This window comes from Schistocerca gregaria, chromosome X (genome assembly GCF_023897955.1).
Source record: "Schistocerca gregaria isolate iqSchGreg1 chromosome X, iqSchGreg1.2, whole genome shotgun sequence".
In the NCBI taxonomy this organism is placed as follows: Eukaryota; Metazoa; Arthropoda; class Insecta; order Orthoptera; family Acrididae; genus Schistocerca; species Schistocerca gregaria.
In genome coordinates this window covers 703,068,576-703,093,676 of record NC_064931.1, presented here as the reverse complement: position 1 = coordinate 703,093,676, position 25,101 = coordinate 703,068,576, and the positions used below count along the sequence as shown (strand labels likewise).

The following is a 25,101-nucleotide window of genomic DNA, read 5'->3' as shown; positions in this document are numbered from 1 at the left end:
CTTTGTTGTTTCCATGTACTTAGTGACTAAGTTGCAATAAGAAAGTCCATGTATAATACACTGGCTTGTGAAGAGTTATTGCACTAGTTTAATAAAATTTTCATCTATTTAACATTTCAAAATGGTTTGGTGAAACTTCTTATCATAGTTTTTATGCCAGGTAAGCATCTTCTGTTGGACATGAAACAGTGAAAAGACAAAGTAATTAACATGAATACATGCAAATATAGGGTGTGTAAAAAAGAATCATCTGATTTGGTACATCTATATTTGTGATACTAATAAATATATACATTGAATTTTGTTTTTGAAAAAAAAAAAAAAAACCTTTTCCTAATATTCAATACACGCCGCCCCCCCCCCCCCCCCCCCCAAGATGCACGGCATATGTCAGTGTGGTATTCAAATTGTTCCCACACTGTAGTGAGCATGTCTTGAGCTACAGCTTCCACAGATGCTGTTATGTGATGTCCCAGTTCATTCACTGTTGTTGGTAATGGAAGCATATCAACAGAGTCTTTATAAACCCCCATAAGAAATGATCACATCCAGTCAGCTCCAGAGAGCTTGGAGGCTTAATCATTTGGTCCAGTACAACCAATCCATTGTTCAGTAATCCTTTGATTCTAAAACTCCCACACATCCGGATGCCAGTGTGGTGGTGCCTCATTGTCAGTAAATGAAGTCATTCGAATCAGCCTCCAATAGTGGGAAAAGAAATTTCTCAAGCATATTGAGATATGTGCTTCCTGTAACAGCGTTCTTGGCCAAGAAAAATGGACCATACACATTTTCCCATGGAACTGCACAAAACACAATAAATTTTGGAGGGTCCCTCTCATGTTGTACAACTTCATGTGGTTGTTCCTCATTATGATGGTTCACCTTTCCATTTAAATGGAATGTTGCCTCATCACTAAACACTAAGTGTGGAAGAAAACTGTCATTCTTCAGCTTCCCAAGAATGAAATTACAGAACTCCAAATATTGTTGTTTGTCACCTTCATGAAGGGCTTGATGTAGCTGAGTTGTGTATGCTTTCATGTGTAAATGTCAACGCAAAACACAACAGAAGGAAATCGGAGGCACATAGAGCTGTCGAGCTGCACAGCAGAATGGGTTTCTGCGGACTCCTTGTGAAACTGTGGCAGATGTGTTTGATGTCTGTGTCAGACACTCGGGGACAGCCTGGTGATTTGTCTTTACTGAAACAATCTGTTTCAGAATTGTTCATGGTCTAATGCTCTGTGCTGTAGGAGGAGCCACGCCATACCTATTATGAAAGTCATGGTGAATGGTTATTACTGACCTGCACTGCGCAAAATGTCGAACACAAAACACTTTCTGTTGTCCCGGCACCTAGAACTGAAGTGGGTGCACACTGCTGCTACATAGCAGGAATCATGGAAAACGTGAGAGTTTGTTCATGCAAATATCTCAAATAACATAATAGTTATGATTTTTTTAGAAATTGGGTGATTCTTTTTGATACATCCTGCAGTATGAGGAAATTTCCATATGTGCAGCATCATGCATTAGTTTCAATATTGTATGAACAATTTCTGAGAATCTCATTCACAACATGAAATGTTTCCCAAAGTGTCACAGACAGTAAATGTGAAGAAGAAGGTATTGTTATGATTTCATGTTAGTGTTAAACAATAAAATGCAAAAACTTTTCATTCATGTGCATTTTGTAATTGCATACTTTTATCATCAGTGATACATAGTTTTTGTGAGGGATGTCACTTGGAATCACAGTATATTGTAAAATGCGGAGGAAATTAACTAGTTGTCCATTCCACAGAAGGAGCTTGTGCCAGAATCACCTTATATACTGAATACCCATTATGAATTTCACATACATAACCAAAAGTTATTTAAAAACATTAGGTTTTGTTTGTAATTTACTACCTACTTACAGTTTGGCAATGGGTTTTTGTGATGAATTTCTTAAATAGAAAATTCTTAGCATACTTGGTAGCAAAATTTTGGTTAAATTTTGAGCTTTTGACATTTACCTCATCTATCTTCATCAACAAAAGTGACTAACTTGACACAGAAATTGCAGGGGTCCACAGATCCTTCATTTTCACAGTTCACACCTGAAAGGAAGTTATGTTACAAGACCATTACACATGGAGCAGATTACAAGACTATTAGACAAGAAGTGTTAGCTCACATTGGGGCTTCTGCACCACCTTGCTTGATAGTTAGTGGCAGACTGTGTATCGAACACCCATTATTGTGCAGTGATGAGTGTGTAGCCTGTATCTCTATTAAACTTTTTAATGCATATCTTAATGTTCATGGTCCCTGTCATGATTTAACCTGTGTGACATTTATTTGCTTTTCCTTATTAAGAAAAGAGATGTAACTATCAGAAGATGAATTTGTTCCTATTCAAGTTAATAAAGTGTTATTTAATTACCAATCAACATTGTACATACACATTTGGAATTTTGTGGTCTGTATAAGATTCCAGGTTTCTGTTCACAATAAAGGGACTAGGGATGTATAACTCAATGCTGATAACATGTTTCAAACATATTTAATATGAATATTAATGATATCTTGAAAATTTCTCGAGTATTCAGCCAGGTAGTGTCGTCTAAAAGGCGTGATATTTCGGCACGATGTCGGCTTGCCGAAATATTGTGCCTTTTGGACGATGCTACCTGGCTGAATACCTGAGAAATTTTCAAGATTTCTGTATGCCGGGAAAACCTCAGATCACACAGTATTAATAATAGTTTGCAAAATGGTGCCATACTGGAACTAAAACATTTATGACAATACTGGCTACCATTAAAATAGTAATATGCTGATAATGTAACTCCTGTGAAAGGATTGTTATTTTTGTGATCATGATGGTGTGTAATGGGGAGGTATTGGACTGATTTTGTTTACTTAAAGATTTCTATTGAAAGGAAGCAGTAGCAAGATAAAAGGGAATTGAACAAAGGTTCTATTAGTAATCAAGTAAACTGTCATTACATAAAAAGGAATGGTCACCAGCCTAATTAGGCAAAGTTGTACCCAGTAATAACTTGTTTCTTAAAGAAAGTCAACTATTGGGATTGACTGTACTTGAAACTGAACTTCTGTTTTGCAGATAGGATATGAGGCAGTAGCACAATTTAGCAAGCAGTGTACCAGTGATTTGACTTAATCTACAGAGGACGAGTATCAATATGCTTAGGCAACAACTGACTCTAGATAATACTTACAAACTGTATATTACAGTAGGAAAGTGGTGATAATTATAAGTAAATGAGTAATGGTGGAGCACTGCTGTCTTGGACAAGAGGTTCCTTTGTTAGTTTAGTTATAGGAAATTACTGCTATTGACTACATAACACATGAAATTGTAAATACTATAATATCAATAAGGAGAATCTTTCAACTGAATACTTTAAATCTTCTCTTAGTAATTGTTCTTTGATGAAACGTTAACTGTCCATTAATGAACAATATATGGAGTATTTCAAAACTTATGTTCACTAAATAATTATGTACTTTATAACTCCACAAAGTTTAGTAACTTTTGTTAAAGAAGATAATTGCTTTTCAGTTCAGTAAAATAGAATACTTGGATTTATCATAGCACTTGATATAGGACCCTGTATCGGTAAATGACAGGATAAAATATGGTGGCTCAACAAAAAGTTTACAGAACACAAAATTATTACTGAAAACAAAACCACATAACTGGGCCATGCAATTATGCAGTACTCAACTGATAATTAGACGAAGGTGGTGACAACATTGATCTCCTGTGCTACTCAAAAAAGTTGGAAAAAGTAGCAATGGCTCTTCTTGTGTAACAAGCTCTGAAAATTGTCTTCTTGGCATATGATTTTCATAGAACAGAGCTAACCAAAGTATGCCATGAATAATAAGCCAATTACTTCAGCAAGTGAGGCTACATTATATAATTTTGCAGTTGTTCTGGCCTCTTTTGGTTATAAGATGCACACCCTTTGCTACTGGCCACTGACTGATTCGTGCCACACACAAGCCTTTCAGTTCAACTGCCAGATCCACCTTTTCTATTCCTGCCTAACTAGTTCCATTGTGGAGGGATGTCCCTTCAAGTATTACAATTAAAGTTTTGATTTTTACCTCCTTTTACAGCACATTACTTTTGAAATTACATCCATAGATTAATTACATTACATAAATTATTTTAAATAATGAATAAAACATTTATATGGATCTTACAACAAAGAGCATGGATATACATGTCACATTAAGTAAAAAATGGATGAAGACGTTATAGAAGACCATTATATTATGGGTAACATCGATAATAGTGTTACACCTTCACAGCTGCATCACACAGCCAGTTCTCTTACAGTTGAGCAATTTGCTTGTATCTCATGTATTAACTCATAACTTCAACTAATCATTGCCTTCATTCTTCTCTTCCAATTTGAAGGCCATAGGTATAATAGGTTTACTGACTATATTTGAGTCTCAATATGTCACATTGTTCAAGGGGAAGGGGAAACCACACACACTCTTCAAAAATATTTTCTTTGCGTACACTACACGTTTGAGTGATTGTGACGCTTTACATAAAAAAAATCTGTGTTCCCCACTAATAATCTTTATAGACAATATTTGCTCATTGGTCACAATAATGGTGGGGATATTGTTGCTACAGATCAGAACTGTTAATGCACCATGGTACAAGTAGTGTAAAATGAAGCTAACAGTAGAGTTGTAAAAATCTTATGCTGACAAATTTGGTTGCAATCTGTTACAGGACCGCAATCTCGATTGGTTTCCAAGACTGAGAGCAATGTCTCTGGCTGCGGATGAGGGTGAAGGTGAGCAAATGGAGTTAAGGACACTGCAGGCGCAGTTAGAGAAAACTCAGAATCTTGTGGCAACACTTTCACATCAGCTCACTGAATTAAAAGATCAGGTAGGAGAACACTTATTAATGTTATAAATATCTGATTTCACCATAGATTTGGTTATTTTATTCTTTATATGCAGTTAACACTTGTTAATAAGATCCCATTTATTGCAGATGACTGAGCAGAGAAAACAGAAGCAAAGGATGGGTTTGCTCAGCACAACTTCTGCATATTTTCACAATGTACCTTCCCAGTAAAACATACGGGTAGCCCTCAGCACATTTTATGTATACCTGAAGAAAAGGGAGGGAAGAGAATCTTGTTAGTAGCCACAGGCAGTTCTGTTTGATTGAGTTTAGCCAGCATATCAGACATTCATTTTGGGTGTAACTGTTCTCTTCAGTGACATAATTTCTATCATTTCTGTGTGTGTCATTTTCTGATGTCTTCTGTCCTTTTTTCTATAATACAAGTTTAACATTGTTATGTACATTCTTGCCAAATATTTTAATGTATTTATAATGTATAAAATTGGATTAATTGAGATTTTTTCATGTTTATGAATCCTCGTATACATTGTTGAAATGATAATATACTTGGTGTGTGTGTGTGTGTGTGTGTGTGTGTGTGTGTGTGTGTGTGTGTGTGCAGAAAACCCCTATTACGCAATGTTAATTGCATGTTTGATTATTATTGTTCAGTGTTTTTATATGTGTAATTTAAAATTTACTTCTGTGTTACTCAAATTTTTGTTATATAATAATGCAGATGTAAATGTTAATACTTGTTACATATTTATTTCCTCATCTTTTGTAAAAAAAGAAAAGAAAAGGAAAACAGAGATAAAAGAAAATCATGTCATTTCAGGTTGTTGTTAAAGTATTCCTTAAAGACAGTGAGAAAGCAGTATGCAAAATTTTTGAGCCGACACAATTGCAACTGTGGCAAACTGTGTGAGTGGGAAAGTGCTCAATTATTGTTGCTTTCAGTTGTGTACCTTTATTTAACACATTTCACAGAGACCCTATATCTATCTTTTCCCTGTTATTACATTCAGCATTGCCAGTCTCTTCTGTGCAGAAACTGATATGTGTAATCAACAGAATAGTTCATGTATTAGATATTTTTCATATATGTGTCTTGTGTTTTTGGATTTCTACTCTGTTCAGATCAATGAGATGATAATTTTCTACCTCTGAAACACATTTTTGTAGTGTGAATGTCTAAAGAAACTTTTACTTGATTGAACAGTTTTACAGTTTTCTGTGAAAAATACATATAAGTTTTTGTCTATGTAAATTCATTATTGCTCATTAACAGTCTCCTCAGATTGTTAAAAAGTGGAAGTAGAAGTTTACTTTGGGATAGAAATCGTTTTTAAAGGCACAAATGTAATGGAGAAAATCATCACTGTATAGGTTTTGCAAAAAATTTTATAATACTTTTAACTGAATGACCCTGTAGATTAGTTTAAATGTGACTTACTACCATTTGCCAGTAGTGCAGACTTTGATAGTTATATGTAACCACAAAGTCCCCAGTTTTGAAGAAACATTTAATTATTTGTAAGTGAGAACATTCTTCGTATGTTTCCATGACCCATACATTGCAAGTCAGTAATTCCTGTCTGACAGACAGGAGTTTGACTAAGTCTCATTGAAAACTAATTTTACTTCACTTCTAATATGTGTGTATTTTAATGTACAGGTTTTAGTATGCTTTATTTTTGAGTCTACACCAGTCGTCTGCAATACTGGCTATTCATATAAATGTTGGAGCAAACACTACCGGGGAGCTGTAGCGCCTCTGTAAATATGTGATGGTCTTCAATAACAACAGTTAATGCAAATAATTTTAACATGCAACCACAAAAGGCACATTTTAGTTTGTATTGTAAATTAAAATTGACCTAAATGAAGAACTCTGTATAAAATCACTGTTACAATTATGAATCAGTACGTTTATAGTATCAGTTTACTTGGTGAGCACGGAGACTAATACCTGTGGCAAACATCGCATTACTCTTCTCAAAGTAAAGTTTTACATTTCATTTCTTATTATAACCCATGAAGGTGCCCCATATGTGTGTTACAAAATTATAACTCATTTGTATTTCAATTGTTGAGCTTTATTCCATTACCTCCAAGTGATAGATGTAAACGGAGAAACTGCTCCATTGTTGATACAATATAATAGCAGTAACCTGTGTAGTGTGTTTTAAAACTATTGTACTACAAGAAGTGAATTTTGGACTGTTGTTTCTTTGAATCTGTATATTGTTAAACACTACAACTTTGGTATAAGTATTGTTGCAGAATACATTATTACAAAGAATTTCTTTATGTTTTATGCACTCAAAGAAATTAAAGTGATAACCTTTCCCTTTATGGGCCCTTCCCTTTGACCCACAGTCAAGTGACAGGACAGTTGGTTCATTAATGGACATTTCCCTAATCTAGAAAAAGGTACACATACTTTAAAAAAATGGTAGTCAGTTAACTAGATGTGATGAACATAGAATGTTATTTTCATCATGGCAGCAACACTAGCAACCGTTACGAAATATAACAGATGTAGTGGCGGAGGACATACGGTGCCATATGTAGTTTTACTTATGATCGAAACAGGCTTATGTCTGTTGAAGTTGTTTTATTTTACTTTATTGATCGTGGCGTGACTTTTTCATTTTTAAAAGCTTATGACTTCTGAAGAAGGCAATATTATTATAGTTGAAAGCATGGTCAAGATTTAGTATAAACATAGTTAGTGCAATTGTGGGCTGTTTTTCATTTGGAACATAGAATGGTCTTGTAGGTCATGGTGTGAATCGTATAAGCTTCATTCCTATTGAGTAATTTATGCTGCAAGGCTTTTAATTATTTTATCTCCTCAGCATTTATACTGCCCCAGGTTTTACTACGAGGGACTTCAAAAAGTAGATTACATATTATTATGGCAAGCTCAGGTACTTTTATTGGATGCTGCACAGCACTTCAAAGTGACACAGATACGTGGCGCTATTTTTCAGCATAGCCACATATCCTGTGTAAATAACAGTCTCCTGTCTCAGGCATGGATGTGTGTGGTGTCCTTAGGTTAGCTAGGTTTAATAGTTCTAAGTTCTAGGGGACTGATGACCACAGATGTTAAGTCCCATAGTGCTCAGAGCCATTTGAACCTTTTGAAGTAACAGTCAATGTGTTCTACCAATTTTTCAGTTCTTTGACAACAAAAATGTGTCTCGCAGTCATAGAGCCATTCGAGATCTGATGTGTACATGTCCTCATCATTGGAAAATCTGTGATTGCTGCCAGTCAGTTCCTCAGTTGCCCGGATGTTGTCATATGTGGACAATATCGATGACTTTCCTTGCTGATCAGCATCAAACACATATGCGAAATGTTGGTCAAATTATTGGTACCATTACAATACAAATGTATGTGATATTACATGTAGCCCATATGCTGCCAGAATTTCATGATGAATCTGTGTACAATTTAAATATTTTGCCAACAGGAACTGTACTGACTTGCGTACTTCCACTGTGGAGTACGGCTCCAGTTGTCGTGCCATTTCGCCCCCAGACTGTGATGCACTTGTTGTCTGTACCACGGCAGAGCTGTGTCTGTAGGGAACCCAGAATGTGTACTCTCTTCTGACAATACACCACTCATGTTGTGCAGTGGTCCTAGCATGGGACAAGACGCGTAACTTGCTTTCTGAAGCCCCCTTGTAGGGAAATTGGCAACAGCCCATCAATGAATCACCATTATTTTCTTCGCAATGGGATGTATCGTGTGAAAACATACTGAAATTTTTTTGGTCATTTGTTAATATCTCACAAAAAGCAGATTCCAAGTTTTAACTGTCAATTCACACAGGAAAGGAAAAGAAAGTACGTGAAAGGAAAGAGGGGGAAAAAAAACAAGTTGGTGTGATGCATGTTAGGCAGAAATGGATACCTCTACATGTGGCTAGTTAGCTGTTTATTTCAGCAAGCTTGCTGCACATGATCAAGAAAGTACAGTAATATTAGGGCCATCATGACTCTCATTACAGAAGAGCACATCTATAAATATGTGTTAAAAATGGAAATCAACATTTGATTTTGAGAATGAGATTTTCACTCTGGAGCGGAGTGTGCGCTGATATGAAACTTCCTGGCAGATTAAAACTGTGTGCTGGACCGAGACTCGAACTCAGGGACCTTCGCTTTTCGCGGGTGAGTGCTCTACCAACTGAGCTACCCAAGCATGACTCACACACCGTCCGCGCAGCTTTACTTCCACCAGTACCTAGTTTCCTACTTTCCAAACTTCACAGAAGCTCTCCTGCGAACCTTGCAGAACTAGCACTTCTAGAAGAAAGTCTTTTTACTGGTGGAAGTAAAGCGGTGAGGACGGGGTGTGAGTCATGCTTGGGTAGCTCAGTTGGTAGAGCACTTGCCCGCGAAAGGCAAAGGTCCCGAGTTCGAGTCTCAGTCCGGCACACAGTTTTAATCTGCCAGGAAGTTTCAACATTTGATTTTATTTTTGCTTTCTTCATTTTACATCATGCTTACTGTTCGAAATACAACATTGTGACTGAAGTCCAAGTGTAAATACTATTCTGTATATTATGTCATCCCACAGTGGATACTAAGTGAAATCATCAACAAAATATGTGCTAGGATTATTTGGTGTGCAGAATGGTGTTTAAAATTTTAGGCAAATACTTAAATTGTTTAGATTGTGTGGAACAATTTAAGCCTTGTAAATGGTAGTGTATTGTCTTACAGACGTGATAAGAAGAGTGCCAGTTGTTTTGATTGTTCCGAAAGTGTATTGTATGCATTAAAAAACAAAGCTTCAGAATTTTGCAAAAGTTGCTAAAATGATGGTGACTTTGTAAGTTTTATCCTTAAGCAAAAAAGAAACCTGGTTTTGAGGACATTATCTTTTATGAATGGACTTTTTTCTGATGATGTAGAGAAAAGGATCTTGCAGTTTTTAAAAGTCAGATTATTCATTTCAAGATATCACGTATAGGTATAAAAAGAAATGTAATAAAATTAGTTCCAAGGAAAATCTGAAAAAGAAGTGATTCCAAGCGAAGTGATTGAAACTTTTTTTGCAAATGCAAAGAGTAAGTTCACCGGTTCATGCAAATAATATCTATATGATTCAGTAAGTTTTTTTTAAAGGAAGCTGACTTATTAGAGGGAAAGTCCAGTCATTGCACTTACTGACTCATACCCTGTAATGCCTGTGATTAGTTTGAATGGTTCATTTAAATACATATGATAGTATTGTCTCATGTAATCAAATGGTAACTTCATACAGTGGGCTCAAGTGTCAATTTCCATTGCAAAAAATCTTGTGGTACACTTATCAGGCTCTCGGGGGCTCCTCATTCGTTCGTTAGGCACGGGCTTGGTGACACCAGGTTTTCTGACTTGGAGATTCATAAGTGCCACTAGTCCTCTGTCACTGTATGCTCTGGGCCTGCTTCAGTGACCACCATACGGTATGGTGGTGGAACATTGTGTGCCACAGGGAATGGGACTCCTGGCTTGAGCACCTGAATTGTGATGAGTGTAAAAACCGCTATATATAAAAATTGAAAATTTAAAAAAATCTAAAGATGTGCTGCATGCAGGTGAGACGCATGGCTGTTGATGTGGAACAGTCTTTAGTGGGCAACCTCTGGAGAAACTGCCACAACTCAGTTGGATAAGGATAACCTAGGCTGTCGAAGCAGACCTTTATCCCCCTAGTTGCTTGTGGGACCACGATGGTACCCTTAAAATTTTCTCCTCCTCCTTCCAGCCACCAGTAGGTACCAAGACCAATCAAACAAGAGGGATCATGTAGCCAATCCTCCTGACGAAGACATTAATGTAAAGACTTTTCCTAACACCAGACTGCATACTGCTAGTCAGAATGTGTTTTTAGTAGTTAAGAGGAAAGAGGGCAACTTTGACAAAGTTTCACCTTTCTTCCACCAAAAAGGTTTAGAGGCATTGACGGCATCTTAAAATCTGTCAGGCAACTTCACAAGGAGGCACTGTTGGTTGAAAACAAGTGATAAACCTGCAGAAAACAAAAAACCTTGGGGAATGTGCCACTGAAAGTGAGCTGTTTACCATCTTGAACAGCAGCTAAGGTGTTGTGACGAGGAGGGATCTGGTGGGCATTCACAAAGATTAACTTAAAGCTGAATGGGGCCAAGAAGGCATTTTTGATGTCAAAAATATAATGAAAACGGTGGATTGTGATCTTGTTAAGCTGACTTGTTTAGACTTACTTCTCACAGCACCAAACTTCCAGAGCATGTCAAGGCAGGATTCCTTCATCTAAGTGTGCAACCTTATGTCCCCTAACTCATTATGCTGATTGAAATGCCAGCACTAAACACACATTACTCTTGAGTGTTAAGGAGAAGCCACTTTTGGCAAATGTAGAATGGCTTGTTAATTTCCTTTGAAGTGTTTGAATTGCTCTGGGGATCACCCTGTCTGGAGTAGGGCCTGCAGCATATATCTTTAAGAACGGAAGGCTTATAAGAAATTGAAACTACGAAGCACGTCCCATACGGTGAGGCCAAAAAGATGTATAAAGCCATGGTGCCCCCCCCCCCCCCCCCCCCACAGATTCACAACTTCCTTTGCTTCTGTTCTTAAACAGCCAATTCAAAAGACCAATACTGCTACACAAATGCGTTAGTGTCAGCACTGGTACCTATGTTTGTCAATGCCCTTGTGCTGCTGAAGTTATTTCGAAGCCAATCGCCCCCCACCCCCACCCCCTCCCCCGCTCTACAGAACATTAGAAAAGACCGATGTTGCAGAGCTCCCTGCCCCTCAAAAGGTTCAGTCTGGTCCATCATCTCATGCTGCCACTACGAGTTATGTGGGTGTGGCTCCAAAGCTTCCCTAAGCAATAAAAGTAAACATGAACCACTCAAAGAGGAGGGAAGTAATCAGTTTGATGATGCCAGTGTCACACCCCCTGACGTCTCTTACAGTTTATCTTTAGAGCCAATGGACCTTGATATCAGCCTGGGGCACTCATCTTGCCCCAAGAGTGTGCCTTCACCCACTACTAGTGGCACTGGGCTCTCTTCCCTAGTGTAAAGACATTGTGAAAGTGCTACTCCTGTGATAAACGTCCGCAGCTCGTGGTCTCGCGGTCACCTTCTTGCTTCCTGAGCACAGGCTCCCAGGTTCGATTCCCGGCAGGGTCAGGGATTTTCACCTGCCTCGAGATGACTGGGTGTTTGTGTTGTCCTTACCATTTCATCATCATTCCTGAAAGTGGCAAGTTTGGACTAAGCAAATGTAGGGTCACAACACGGGTGCTGATCATCATCATCATCTGTGATAAACGGCTCCCAAACTGCAGTGGAATGTTAATGGGTTCAGGACACACATGGAAGAACTGAAATACCTAGCAAAGGAAGGTCTCCTATGTTTGTGTTTACAGGAAAGCCTTTTAAAGTGTCTTATGCCCCTGTACTATGGGGCTATACTATTCATGGCAAGAATGACCCGACTGTGGAAGGGGCCAAGGGAAGGGTTGCTGTGCTTGTGAATAATGAGTGCCACTCCTTTGCTCTCCCCCTGGGTACTGACCTGCAGGCAGTTGCAGTTGAAGTTCATGTGTGTCAGAGAACTTGCTGTATTTACCTCTGCAAAATTTAATACTGGGTGACTCAGTGAGGGGCCAGTTGAACTTCAAATCCAACAGTTTTGAGTGTTACAACTGCCCTTTCTGTAGGTGGGAGCTGGATTCTGAATTGCCTGAGGCACGTGGTAACGCACCCAATCCGGACCAAATCTGTTACCGCATGCTTTGACATTCACCAGCAGCACGAAAGGAAATCTACACCCAATGTTTTATTTTGGCGTGGCGATGCCACGTCCCCAACATGCGGAGGGAGACAGTTTTGATACCTCTTCTCAAACAAGGTAAGGACTGAATATGTCCCAGTAGATACCAATGAGTCACTTTAATGAGCTGCATAGGAAAGAGCCTGGACCAAATGATTAATCACGGTCTTGTTTAGTCCCAAGTTGGTAATGTGCTGTCAGATCGTCCTGAGCAGGAGAATGGTCTTCCTCACGACAGTGTTTTAAGAGTTACTGTCTGTTCCGTTGTCATAAACATAATTATGTCTGTGGTAAGGAGTCCTGTAAAATGCTCCTTATTTGCACATGATTTTGCAATTTTCTGTTCCTCCTCCAGTATTTCAACAGTGACTCAGCATTTTGAAATTACAGTGTAGAGGTTAAAGCAGTGGGCTGGGGAGATGGTTTTCAATTTTCTCCAGATAAGTGTGTGCGTGCATGTATTTTAATAATTCTCATTGTATTTGCAGTGTATCTGGCTTTAATATGAGGAATGCTATTCTCACTTTTAAAGGTTCTGTGAGGTTTGTGAGCCTCATTTTTAACTCCAAATTGTCATAGTTACCACACCTATAGGGTCTGAAGGCAAAAGGGTCCAGAAGGCACTGAACATCTCGATGTGTCTTAACCACAGGTCCTCGGGAACAGACAGTGCACATCTGCTTCAGTTTCATAGGGCTTTCGAGCGATCATGGCTAGATTATGGGTACACAGGGTATTAGTCAGCAAGGCCTTCTTACAAGAAGATTATTGACACTACTCAAAATGAGGGGATTAGGCTGGCCACAGGTGCCTACAGGACAAGCCTCATTCCCAGTCTCTGTGCTGTGGCTGGGGAACCACCACTTATCATCTGGTGGCAACTGCTCATAGTGCATCAGGCATGTAGGGTCCTCACTACTCCCAGTTCACCACCATACCACACCATTGCTCATCCAGTTATGGAACACCACTTTACCAATTGTCCATCAGCAACAAGGCCATGTGGGATTCTCTCGAAGTGTGAACTGGTGCCACTTAGTGTGGAGCAAGTTCAACTCCAAATACAGGGTTTTCACCTCTTGCCACCCAGGTTATTGCAGAGACCCAGAATGTTTTTAGGTTTAGTGCAGTACAGGAGAGGTTGCACTTCTCCATATATTTTTAATACATTGTTTTATGACATTTTAGTTGAATACCATAACTCTGTAGCTGTATTTACTGATGGGTCTAAACAGGGAGTCTCCATTAGTTACTCTGTTGTTTTTGCTGATTATGTCCTCAAGTTCAGACTGCCTCATAAGTTTACTGTATTCGACGTGGAATTATACATGATCTTGCAGGCACTGGAGCAGATGAGATGTGTTCTGGGTGCTAAATTCCCTGTCTGATTTGATTCTCTGAGTTCCCTTCACTCTTTACAGCAATTGTACACAGCAGATAAAGCAGTCCAGAATACCCCAGGGTGCCCACCTCTGCCCACAAAGGGTGCCAGAGTACGTGGATATTGCAGGGAATGAAAGGGCAGATGTAGCAGCCAAGCAAGCATGTTGAGATTCTCAGTTAGTTCCATATGCCATCCCCCTGCATGTTGATGTACAGAGTCATGCATCATTGGGGGCAAGAGTGGCTGAAAGTGGCAGACAATTAGCTGCATCTAGTTAAGTCCAGAACACAGCCTTCGTGCACCCCCTTCCAGCTGCTATAATCGCAGGTTCGAATCCAGCCTCAGGCATGGATGTGTATGATGTCCTTAGGTTAGTTAGGTTTAAGTGGTTCTAAGTCTAGGGGACATGACCTCAGCTGTTAAGTCCCATAGTGCTTAAAGCCATTTTAACCCCTTCCAGCGAAGCAGGTGTGATGAGGTATGCCTTACTCGCCTTCACTTAAGCCACGGCCCTACGAAATGTAGCTTCTTATTCCAGTGAGAGGACCCTCCAATGTGTGATGCTTGTAGTGTGCAGATCACTGTGCATCACATTTTAGTGGACTGTATTTTATTTTCAGATCAGAGGACAGTGGCAGATTTTGCCAACAGATCAGATCTGTCCTGTATTTTATGTGACATTCAAATAAATGTATTGAGAGTTTTAAGGTTTTGTGATATGTCCAACTTATTTCTTAAAACCTAGGGACACTATAATAATGTGTTAAATGGGTGACTGGTCACCCATGATTTTGCTAAGTGCTCAGAAATTCTGATTTCCCTGTGGCATTATTTTAACTCCTCTGATGTTTTATTTATATTTTAATCCCAGGTATATCACCTCCTTCACTCTTCTCTGTTGTTTTAATGTGTGTGAGATAGAGTGATTGTGTAGGTCAGTTGTGAGGTGGGAGTGCGTGAGTGAGTACCATATTGTAGTCTTACTCTTCACTGTGAGATATAATGTTTAGCCATTTTATCCACATTAATTTCTTGCTATTTGGAAAGGACTAATAACCTTGCCACTCAGCACCCATAAACTGAAACTTTTTTACCTTTTTAATGTATTATCCACTTTGTGGGATCAAATCACTTTCCTTATTGCTTCTCATATAGGTTACAAATGATTGGAATCACATTCAGATGTCATGAGATATGTTGAATGGCAAATGTCCTCCTTAATTTAGAGTTTTTCTGTTGGTGAAAAGCATTTAAATATGGACTGAGTGACATTCTAGAACCCCTTTGGTGAAAATAATAGTGTTTATTCCATTGCTAATGCGCCTGTAGGAATTTAAAGAGACTCTAGCAGTGTGACTTTGCTATTTTCATAAAAATGGCATTGACAACAGTTATTTTTGCACTTGGCTCTATTGTCAGTGTGCTGTTGTTTTACATATGGTGTTTTTGGGTTTAAGTGCTGTGCTTATTTTCACTTATTCAGTTAAATTCACAGTGACGGGAGTGTGCAAGTTGTTTTCATGAAAATTAGCCTTCTTTGCTTCTGTAAGTAATACATATATTCTGAATCTACCAGACAATTCTCTTTATATTATTGCTAATGTGAGGCTGGTTACAAAATTTTAAAAATGGTTTAGAACCCCTACTTTAACTTCTATTTGATGCTTTCCTTATTCATGCAAATATATTTTAGTAAGTATTTAATTATTTATTTCCAGGAGAGTGTTGTGTTATGAACATAAATCTGGTGCCTCAGGAAAATGTGAATGCAATACAGAATTCATGAGAATGCTAGAGAAAATTAAAAAGCTAGTAGGTAGCTACTTTTTGTCAAAAGATAATCCATTGTCAAATGTAAGTAACCATTCAACATTGTCAAAAGCAGAAACTTGTACTGAGCAAGCACTTAAACTAAAAGGATCTGATGTAGGCATTTTGCCACCTGATGAACGAGAGGTAAGCAAAGAAAAGTAATGAGTCTGCACCCAGTGATTGTGAGTGGATTCCAAGTGGCTGAGGCCAATGGGTATATCCATTTAATAACCGTGATAGAGACAGAATTATTAGAAAGGATGTTTCAGTTATCGACTTTCAAACAGTTCAACAGTTTGTAGACAAAGTATAAAATTTACCAAGCGTCACTTGTATTCCAAATGCTCTAAGATCAAATTTGAAGTAAAAATAGATTGGTCGGTGTGGAATGACGGCCAGAAGAAACTCTTCTGTTGGTCATGCATATTATTTCAGAATGATCCCGAAAAGTTTATTACATTTAGTTTAGCAAAACTAGATGAAGGCTTTGACTACAGGAAAACAAGTTGGAAAGATCTTTACTCCATTCTTTATGATCATGAGAGTAGTTTGTTGCATGAAAAGAATTATTTAGCTCAGTAATGCTATGAACAAAGTCTAATAGGTAGCAGTGTGCATTTTACATTCCAGAAACTATTGCTGAAAGAAAGGAGGACTTTTTGCATGAGCTTTTAAAAAGAATTATAGATGTTACTATTATCTTACCCTCATGAAATCTGCCAAGGAGGGGAAGCAGCTACCAATTAGGAGAGGCTTTTAATGGCAGTTCTTGCGGTTAATTGACTTATTCTCTAAATATGACCCATTTTTAAGAGAATATACAATTTATGTGAAAAGCTGTCAAGAGTAACATGAAAAAATTGTGCACTGTTTATTTTGAAGAGCACAGAATGAGATTTTATCTTTGTGGAGGGATAATATATTTCAAAAAGCCTTAAAAGAAAGGCAGGCAGCTCTGTATTTTTATTATTATTAATATTTGCAATGCTACTTCAGATGTGTCCAAAACCAAACAGAATATTCGGATTTTAAGGTGTTTTTTTTTTTTTTTTTACAAAAATGAAAATAAATTTAATAAATTGAAAGTTCATGAGAGGTTTCTCAAATATTTTGATTTTCAGAAAAAGACTGGTAATGCAATCGGTAATGTTATCATAGAGATATTTAACAAGCAATAATGTGATATACCACACTGTCATGGATCAAATATGGTGGGTCAAATGAGAGGTGTGCAGGCAAAAATTAGAGATATTTATCTATGGGCATCATTTTCACCTGGTGCAGCTCATATTTTGAACTTAGTAGGATTACATGCTACAAAGTAATAAAGTAGTAGGTACATTGTTCAGCTGTCTGAACCAACTATACAATTTCTTCAGTGTAAGCACACAAAGATGAGAAAGGTCATTAAAATGCACTGGCAATCGATCTCTTCATGGCTTGGCTGAAAGAAGATGGAGTTCAAGAACTGTGACAGTGAAGCCTATAGCAGAAGAATTACCATAAGTAATGTAAGCTTTAAAATACGCAAAATGTCCATGTAGTTTGTCTCATGATGGGATAACAGAAGTAAGTAGGCCGATCAGTTATTTCTTGAATTTTGAAATATTGATTCATTGTTTTGAGTGACATTTTAGTCTATATAAACGTAAGAAGTTTGATTCCACACTTAAAAGATATTTCCCTTGATACTGAAATGAAAAATATTGAAGATCCTACATTAACCATAAATCAGGATGTAAGAACTCTCTTGCTTTTCTTAAGCAGAGCTTTTAATGGCTACTTAAATTAAGATTGAGGCAGTTTTTTTTTTCTTTCAAAAAAAGAGAGGAAAGAAAAGGAAGGTTTTCTTTGATGAATCCGAGTGGGGTAGTAGTAGAGTACCTGACACACTCCCAGATGAAACTTGGAAACAATCTCAGAGAGGTTTTTGATGTAATCATAGATGAGACTGTTTCACAGATGGCTTCTAACTAAGAATAAATGAGAAATATTTGTGCAACTTTTGAAGCTATTCTTAGAGTAAATACAAATTTGGATGATAGTGATATGATTACAAAATTAATTAGAACTAATCCTGATGATGTGAGTGATAATCTTATGAAAGAAATACAAATGTTTAAGTCAGTGAATCCACCTGCGTTTCTGGATTTGACAAAGACAAAGAAAACAAAGGGCTTCCATTTCTTCGTCTAAATGAAATTTATAAGCTGAAGTTACAATCCATGTTTTCTGAACACTGCATTGCTCTCAGGATTATCATTACCATCCCAATGGGTGTTGCTTCAGGTAAGAGAGGATTTAGTAAATTAGCAATAATCAAAGATCACTTAAGATCAACTTTAGTGCAAGAGAATCTTTATCATCTAGAACTGTTATCAATAGGACATGAACTTGCTTCTGAAATGAGCTTCAGTGATGTAGTGGATAACTTCATCAGCTACAAGAATAGAAGATTCACTGTTCCATTTACAGCTGTCCAAAACTGTTCAGCTGACACTGACAGTTTCAACCAGACTTTTTAAATTAAGGTTTCCCACTAAATGGTAGGTTTGTTTCTATTAGTAGCTACTATTGTTGTTGTTGTTGTTGTTGTTGGTGGTGGTGGTGTTGACCTAATGTATTTATCTATTCAAATGTGGTACATTATATTAATAAATAAATTATTGACAGTGCAAGCAGACCTTATTTACTGCTCTCCTGTAAAACAACATACAGCACCTATGAGCTGAGAAGGCTTTGGGGGTCCTCATAAACATTTGTCGAGGGGCCGAAGAATGCTAAAGGTGACTGGTGTTTGTGATGCGTAAGAAATATATATTTGGGCAATTGTACCACAACATGAAATCTTTTACAAGGAATAAATGTTAACAATTAGAAATCTTACGTTTGTTGTATATACCCCCTACCAATTTGGCAAATACATTGTAGGCAAAATGAAAGTTGTAGCTATTTTTCAAATTTAATAATATTATCTTTTGTTTTCAGTTAACAAGTTCGGTGCTTCACCTTACAAGCCAACAGAATGAGTGTAAGAGAATGTGCAGCCATGTAGCATAAAAATTCCATACATCAGACAGTGTCATGTGCACAAACCATGTGAAAAGTAATATTCTTTTTTTCTTAGTATGACAGAGAAATTGGTATAGGCATGTAAATTCAAATACAGAGATATGTAAACAGCAGAATATGGTGCTGCAGTCGGCAATGGCTATATAAGACAACAAGTGTCTGGCGCAATTGTTAGATCCATTACCGCTGTTGCAATGGCAGGTTATCAAGATTTAAGAGAGTTTGAATGTGGTGTTACAGTTGATGCATGAGCAATGGGACACAGCATCTCCGAAGTAGCGATGAAGTGGGGATGTGATCAAGAAAGAATAACAGGCAGTCTCAATTGCAAAATGGCTTTTTATTTATTTAATTTGTGACACATTTCACTGTTGCAGGAGCATCATCAGACATCTGGTAGAAAACAAGTTTCCTCAGTACACATTGATGAGTTAGGAATCAGTTATAAAGCTACATTGTCTGTTAAATAAAGCAACTGGGAAACCATGACCCAAGTTGTGAAAAGAGTGCAAGCAAAGACAAACTCACAAGGTAAAACATTTGAAGACCACTGGAAAATTTGCAGAAAGTCCTGCAATCACAATAAATGGCATGTCATCCAATAAAATATACAGGTCACATCCACCTATGGAATTAAGTAAGAAATGTTTCAAGGTGAAGACCAGCATGTGGAACAAACGTAAGAATCCACGTAAATAAGTGTGGAGATAAAGGAACAAATATTCAGGGCTTAGAGACCTTGGTTCACAAAGTATGTGAGTAATATAAGGAATAAAATTGTACAAGATCACACATTAAGTTTATGCATACTCACTCTTAACACAGTGCAGGGCATGTTTACAACATAGGCCAGGTTCATAAAGCATCCTCATGGCACACGTTATGGCTCGTACTACAGAGCTATTAATCAAAGTGACTGACACAGTACCAGATGGCACTCCGAAGTGGGAAAACTGAGAATGTTAACAGATTAATGATAAACTTAGGTCAATTATATAAGATAAAAACAAGGAAGCACAACTAAACAATATGAATGTATAAACAAAAGCCACATGTGCATAGACATTTATTTAGAAAGGAACATCATAGCTTCAAAGTAACCCTGGTTATGGAAGGCCAGCTGCAGGCCTGGCCTCTTAAAATAGACTCTTTTCAAAATTTCAGTTTCTCTGAGGATGTTCATCTTCTTTTCTTTTTTACAACATGCAAAATATTGAGATCATTTATGGGTGGTGTGTGATAGTGAGAAGTTTTCAAATGTTGCACAAAGGGACAATATTTTTTAAGTTGTCCTTTTCTTTGTTAAAAGATGCTCACTGAAACAGGCTATAAAGGATCTCCCCATGTGACCAATATAATGTGTATAATTTTATATACTCCGAACACTTGGAAGGGGAAAGACCTTGGTTTCTCATTGTGAGGAAGTAGGAACTGTATTCCCACATTTCTAGAGAACACAGTTTGTACCTTAGTATACCTAAACAATTTGACCAACTCATAACAAAACAGACCCAAAAAGGGGATAGCTAAATGCACATCATTGCCAACCAGTAATGTTTATGAACTCGTGGCCTTAAGTTCCACTGGTTCATATGTGATCATGTTGGCACTACTGGTTGTACTTGTCTTTTTCACCAAAGAAAAGTGTATAATGATTAGAATTACAATATCATCAGCAAACCTCAAAGTTTTATTTCTCCTCTTTGAACATTAATTTCTTTTCCAAATTTCTCCTTTGTTTCCTTTACTGCTTGTGCAATGTACTGACAAAATCACATGATGGATAAGATACAACACTGGCTCATTCCCCTAACCATTGCTTCCCTCTCATACCCTTCAACTCTTACATCTGCTTTCTGTAAGTTATTTGCAAAGATATATTGTAGGGTCAGTATTGCCTTGCTTGTTGCTACCTTTTTACAGAATCCAAACTGATCTCCGAGATTGGCGTCTTCCACTCATTCCATTCTTCTGTAAATAATTAGTGACAATATTTAGCATCTATGATGTATTAAAGTGACAGTTCAGGAATATTCACAAATGTCTGTACCTGGTTTTTTTGAAATGGGTATTGCTACATTTTTCATGAAGCTCAAGGGTATTCCCCTGTCTTATAGATCTTGCACACAATGTGAAAGAGTTTCATCATGGCTGGCTCTGCTAAGCGTCTCAGTAATTCTGATGGAATGTTGTTTCTACTTAGATCTTTCAGTGCTTTGTCAAATTCTTCTCTCAGCATCATATCTCTCATCTCATCCTCATTTACTACTTCTTCCCTTTAAATAGTAGTGTCTTAAAGTTCATTTGCTTTCTTTGACTAGTACTGACTTGCCACCTGAGCTTTTGCTATCCACGTGTATACAGTTGCTTCTTTTTTGTCCAATGCTCTCTTTGATCATCCATAGACAGTATCTAAGTTTGTCTAGTTATACATGTTTGTACAGCCTTTTATTTGTTCCCTAAGCAGTTCTTAGCCATTCTGCGAATGTTGCTTTCCAATCAGCAGCTAAAATTTTTCATACGGAATTCTTGCTGCCAACTATGTTTTTGCCACTTCCTGGTCTGTGAGATTGTCAGTTTTAGCTGTTCAAGCCTTATCAATGCAGAGCAGTGAGGATTGTCATATAATGACTGTTCGCTGTTGTAACATATCACTACTCTGTATAAAACTAGAATATTCCTGCTTGAAAGGATCTCAGGCACAGCAGCAGATTGTATTGTCTAAACTGTACATTATTTCCACAAGGCAGCTGCTCATCATCTTCAGGTGTGACTATGGCTAGATGTTTTGGCTTACCAGTTTACTAGAAAAGCACAGGTGCTAACAGGTAGGGCTGTTTCTATAATGTCATTCTGTGGGCAATTGACTTCCAAAGCAGGCTGTCAGAGAAGTGAGTCATGGACCCTAACAAATGTGCCCCAGCTCATCTTAGCTATCCTTGCTCTCATTTATCTCTCTGTGGCTATAAATTTCTATGTTCCACTTAAATTAGTTCCCATGTTTTGCTTAGTTGCAAATGTGTCTATTAATTAAAATGTTAGAGATACATATTCTGACTGCTTCTTTAATTATGGAGTCCCAGTACATGGAGGCACATGGGAAGTTCTTCATCATTTGTAATTCATGCCATGTCCTACAGCAATATAGTTTTCAGCAACAGTAGAATTTTCTGGGTGATCTGGTCTTGTGTATTCATCAACTCTGTCTTTCACAGACCGACATGTCTGGCCTGTGTATAATTTATTGTACTGACTTGGGATCTCGTATATTCCTTGTCTCCTTAGAACTAGGTCATCTTTTATGGAACCTTGCACCAGAAGATGGAGAGACATATTATTTGGTGTTCCTCAAAGTGAAGGACACACCACCAACACAATACAGGAAAATCATCTTAGTGGAGTTTTCTGTTTCTTCTGACTGCTCTTGGGGTCTTTTGCTTGCTGGTCAATGCATAGCCAATCTGACTGTCAGAGAATCCACTCTGTGTAAACATAAGCTCTGCTGATCTGTTACTCTGGATCTGCAACGGCTAAAGCACTATAAGTTAGTATCCATAGCATGTCACTGAAATGAGCTCATAGCTTTGTTGATACAGGTTTTGAGGTTTCAGCCTATAAGGGTGATATGCATAAATTAACCACAGAAAGGTATGCTGAATTGATCATCATGTTGCTGGTGAACTGCAGTGAGGCAGCGCCATCAGGTAGGTGATCAAGTCACACGAGGGTATGGATAGACATCCAGTAGACAACTGTGTGCCCACTTCTTGGAATTCCCATGACAGTTACTGCAGCCTGCTTGTGAGTGGCAAGCAAAAATGGTCATACTGGACAGTGCCAATATTTGAAGTCTCAAATATTCACCAAAAATACTAAAATTACTTCTAGACAAACTACAAGAAATCTGATTACTGCACAGGAATCATAATAAAGAGACAATTCCAATAAAATTATTACCACAGTTGTACAACAAATGTTGAGAAAGTTATTAATGTTTATGTATAAAATTATTTATAATAAAAGTTAGACGTTCTGCACTTGTATATGATATGCTACATGATACGTATTGAAATCAGGTATAAAATAAGCATATTTAAAATTCTGATAAATAAATCAATTATTTGTTATAAATAAATTACAAAATAATTGTTCAGTAAGAGCCAAAACAGAGATCTGCACAGCTACAATGAGGATTAGATTCAGCACAAATTATCCTGCAGAAAAGAATTAAAGGGTGACGATTTGAAACACTGTCATTTTTCCCATTGCACAGAAGTGTGGAATTTGACTCAAAAGTACCTAAAACTTTCCTCTGTAACAGTTCAAAAACATGGCACCCTGTGACGCGACACTCTGACTCTTTGATACTTCAAACAGCAAGGTGTCGACACGTGGAAACAGGCCAGAGATCAGAAGTTTATATAAAGTATAAGGTAGTCTAATGGTGTCACATTTTCACCAAATTTCACCACAATTCTTCCCATGGCCACTGTGGACATGTCTCATGATGGGAAGGTTCTCAAACCCCTCCTTACCCACATCTCACCCCTTTGCTATACCCTCTGCAATGGAGGTAAGAACCTTAGTGCCCAGTGTTGAAATCATGCCATTCTCTTATGGGTGGCCAACAAAAATATTTCAGATGCACCGGTGCTCAGAATCGACATGGAATCGTGTCAGGAGGTGGTGTAAAGGCATCATTGAAACCACCCTGTTCCTTGAGGCATTCATTTACACACATTTTACAGTAAAAAATGACAGTTGGTAGTGGGATGTTCTATATAATGACATTCCTGACAACCTTTGAGACTGCTGACACCTCTACACACAATTCAACACTTTTCTAAGGGCACTGTGATGTTACAACCATTTTCAATGAGGTTTCACCCCTTTGGAGTGCAGTGTGAGGACAGTTGTTGCTCTGGTGTAGAGGATTGAACTGCTAAAGACCTCTCAAAACCATTCGATGAAATTTGATGTTGACTGGGATGTTCATAGTTTTTCAGCCTTCCTGTGACACAATATGGGTAAATGTGGCACTGACACATGCATGAATTGAACAGCAAAGGGTCTTAGAAACCCTTAGTTCAGCAACACTATTGGTGCCATTTAGGCAATTTTATTGAGCACTTTAAAATGTGCTCATTCAGAGACCACCATTGATCAATTCCCAGACACCTGCCGGCAGGCAACCCTTTTGACACCGTCCACATTCTGCATGCCTCCAAGCAGGTGCTAGAGCAGCAGCATAGTGCCACTCAGCTGAAGGGTGTCAAGAGAATCAATCAAGTTTTATCTCTGTACAGGTAAATTTTTAAAGTGCTCAACAAAAGTGTTAGGGTGGCACCAATGGTATTGCTGAGCTGGAGGACCTCAGAGGGACCCTTTGCTTTTTTATCATGGACCTGTCAATATCACGTCCCCCATGATCATGTCAAAGGAGGGCTGAAAAAGCAGGAACTTCCTTTGCTGCTTCTGATCATGCACAGACTTCATCAAATGATTTTAAATGGTCCCTATACCAGAACCACAATTGCTGTCACACTTCACTCCGAAGGTGTCAGGTCATGTTCAAAGGTGTTGCAGCCATAAAATGCCCTTTGGAAATCGTGTAATTGTTCAGGAGATGTCAGCAACGTTAACGGTTGTCAAGAACATCATTCCGCTGCACATCACACTGGAAGCTGTCGTTTTTGACCTCAAAGCATGCATAAATGAATGCCACAAGGAATCTTATGGTTTCACTGATGCCCTTGCACCACCTCCTGAGGCATTTTTGAGTGATGTGTCTGAAATACTTTCCTTGGTCACCAAAAAGAAAACCACTTGATTTCAATGGTGGACACCACAGTTCTGACCTCCATCACAGAGGCATCAAGACCAGATGTGAGATGTGGATGAGGATGGGCATGATGACATTCCCATTATGTGACTCATCCCTGGTGGCAATGGTCATAATTGTGATGAAATTTGGTGCCAATGTGATGTCATTAATCTGCCTTATAATAATTCACCAAAATAAAGCTCAATAACATATCTATACCAGCTCTCATTGACCATACACTGCTCCTGTGACAATTTACCCCTAATGTGCA

The 25,101-nt window shown here is 38.0% G+C and overlaps 1 protein-coding gene across 5 annotated transcripts in view; it reads left to right on the top strand.

Moving 5' to 3' along the window:
• LOC126297631 (inositol 1,4,5-trisphosphate receptor) overlaps positions 1-7,202 on the top strand; it is a 353,953-nt gene extending 346,751 nt beyond the window's left edge. For all 5 annotated transcript variants that reach the window (XM_049988649.1, XM_049988651.1, XM_049988652.1 and 2 more), the window contains 2 exons: positions 4,772-4,933; positions 5,042-7,202. In XM_049988649.1, coding sequence (XP_049844606.1) covers positions 4,772-4,933; positions 5,042-5,125 — 246 coding nt within the window. In that variant the 3' untranslated portion in view covers positions 5,126-7,202. The remainder of the gene's footprint in view (positions 1-4,771; positions 4,934-5,041) is intronic.
• Positions 7,203-25,101: the final 17,899 nt, after the last annotated feature.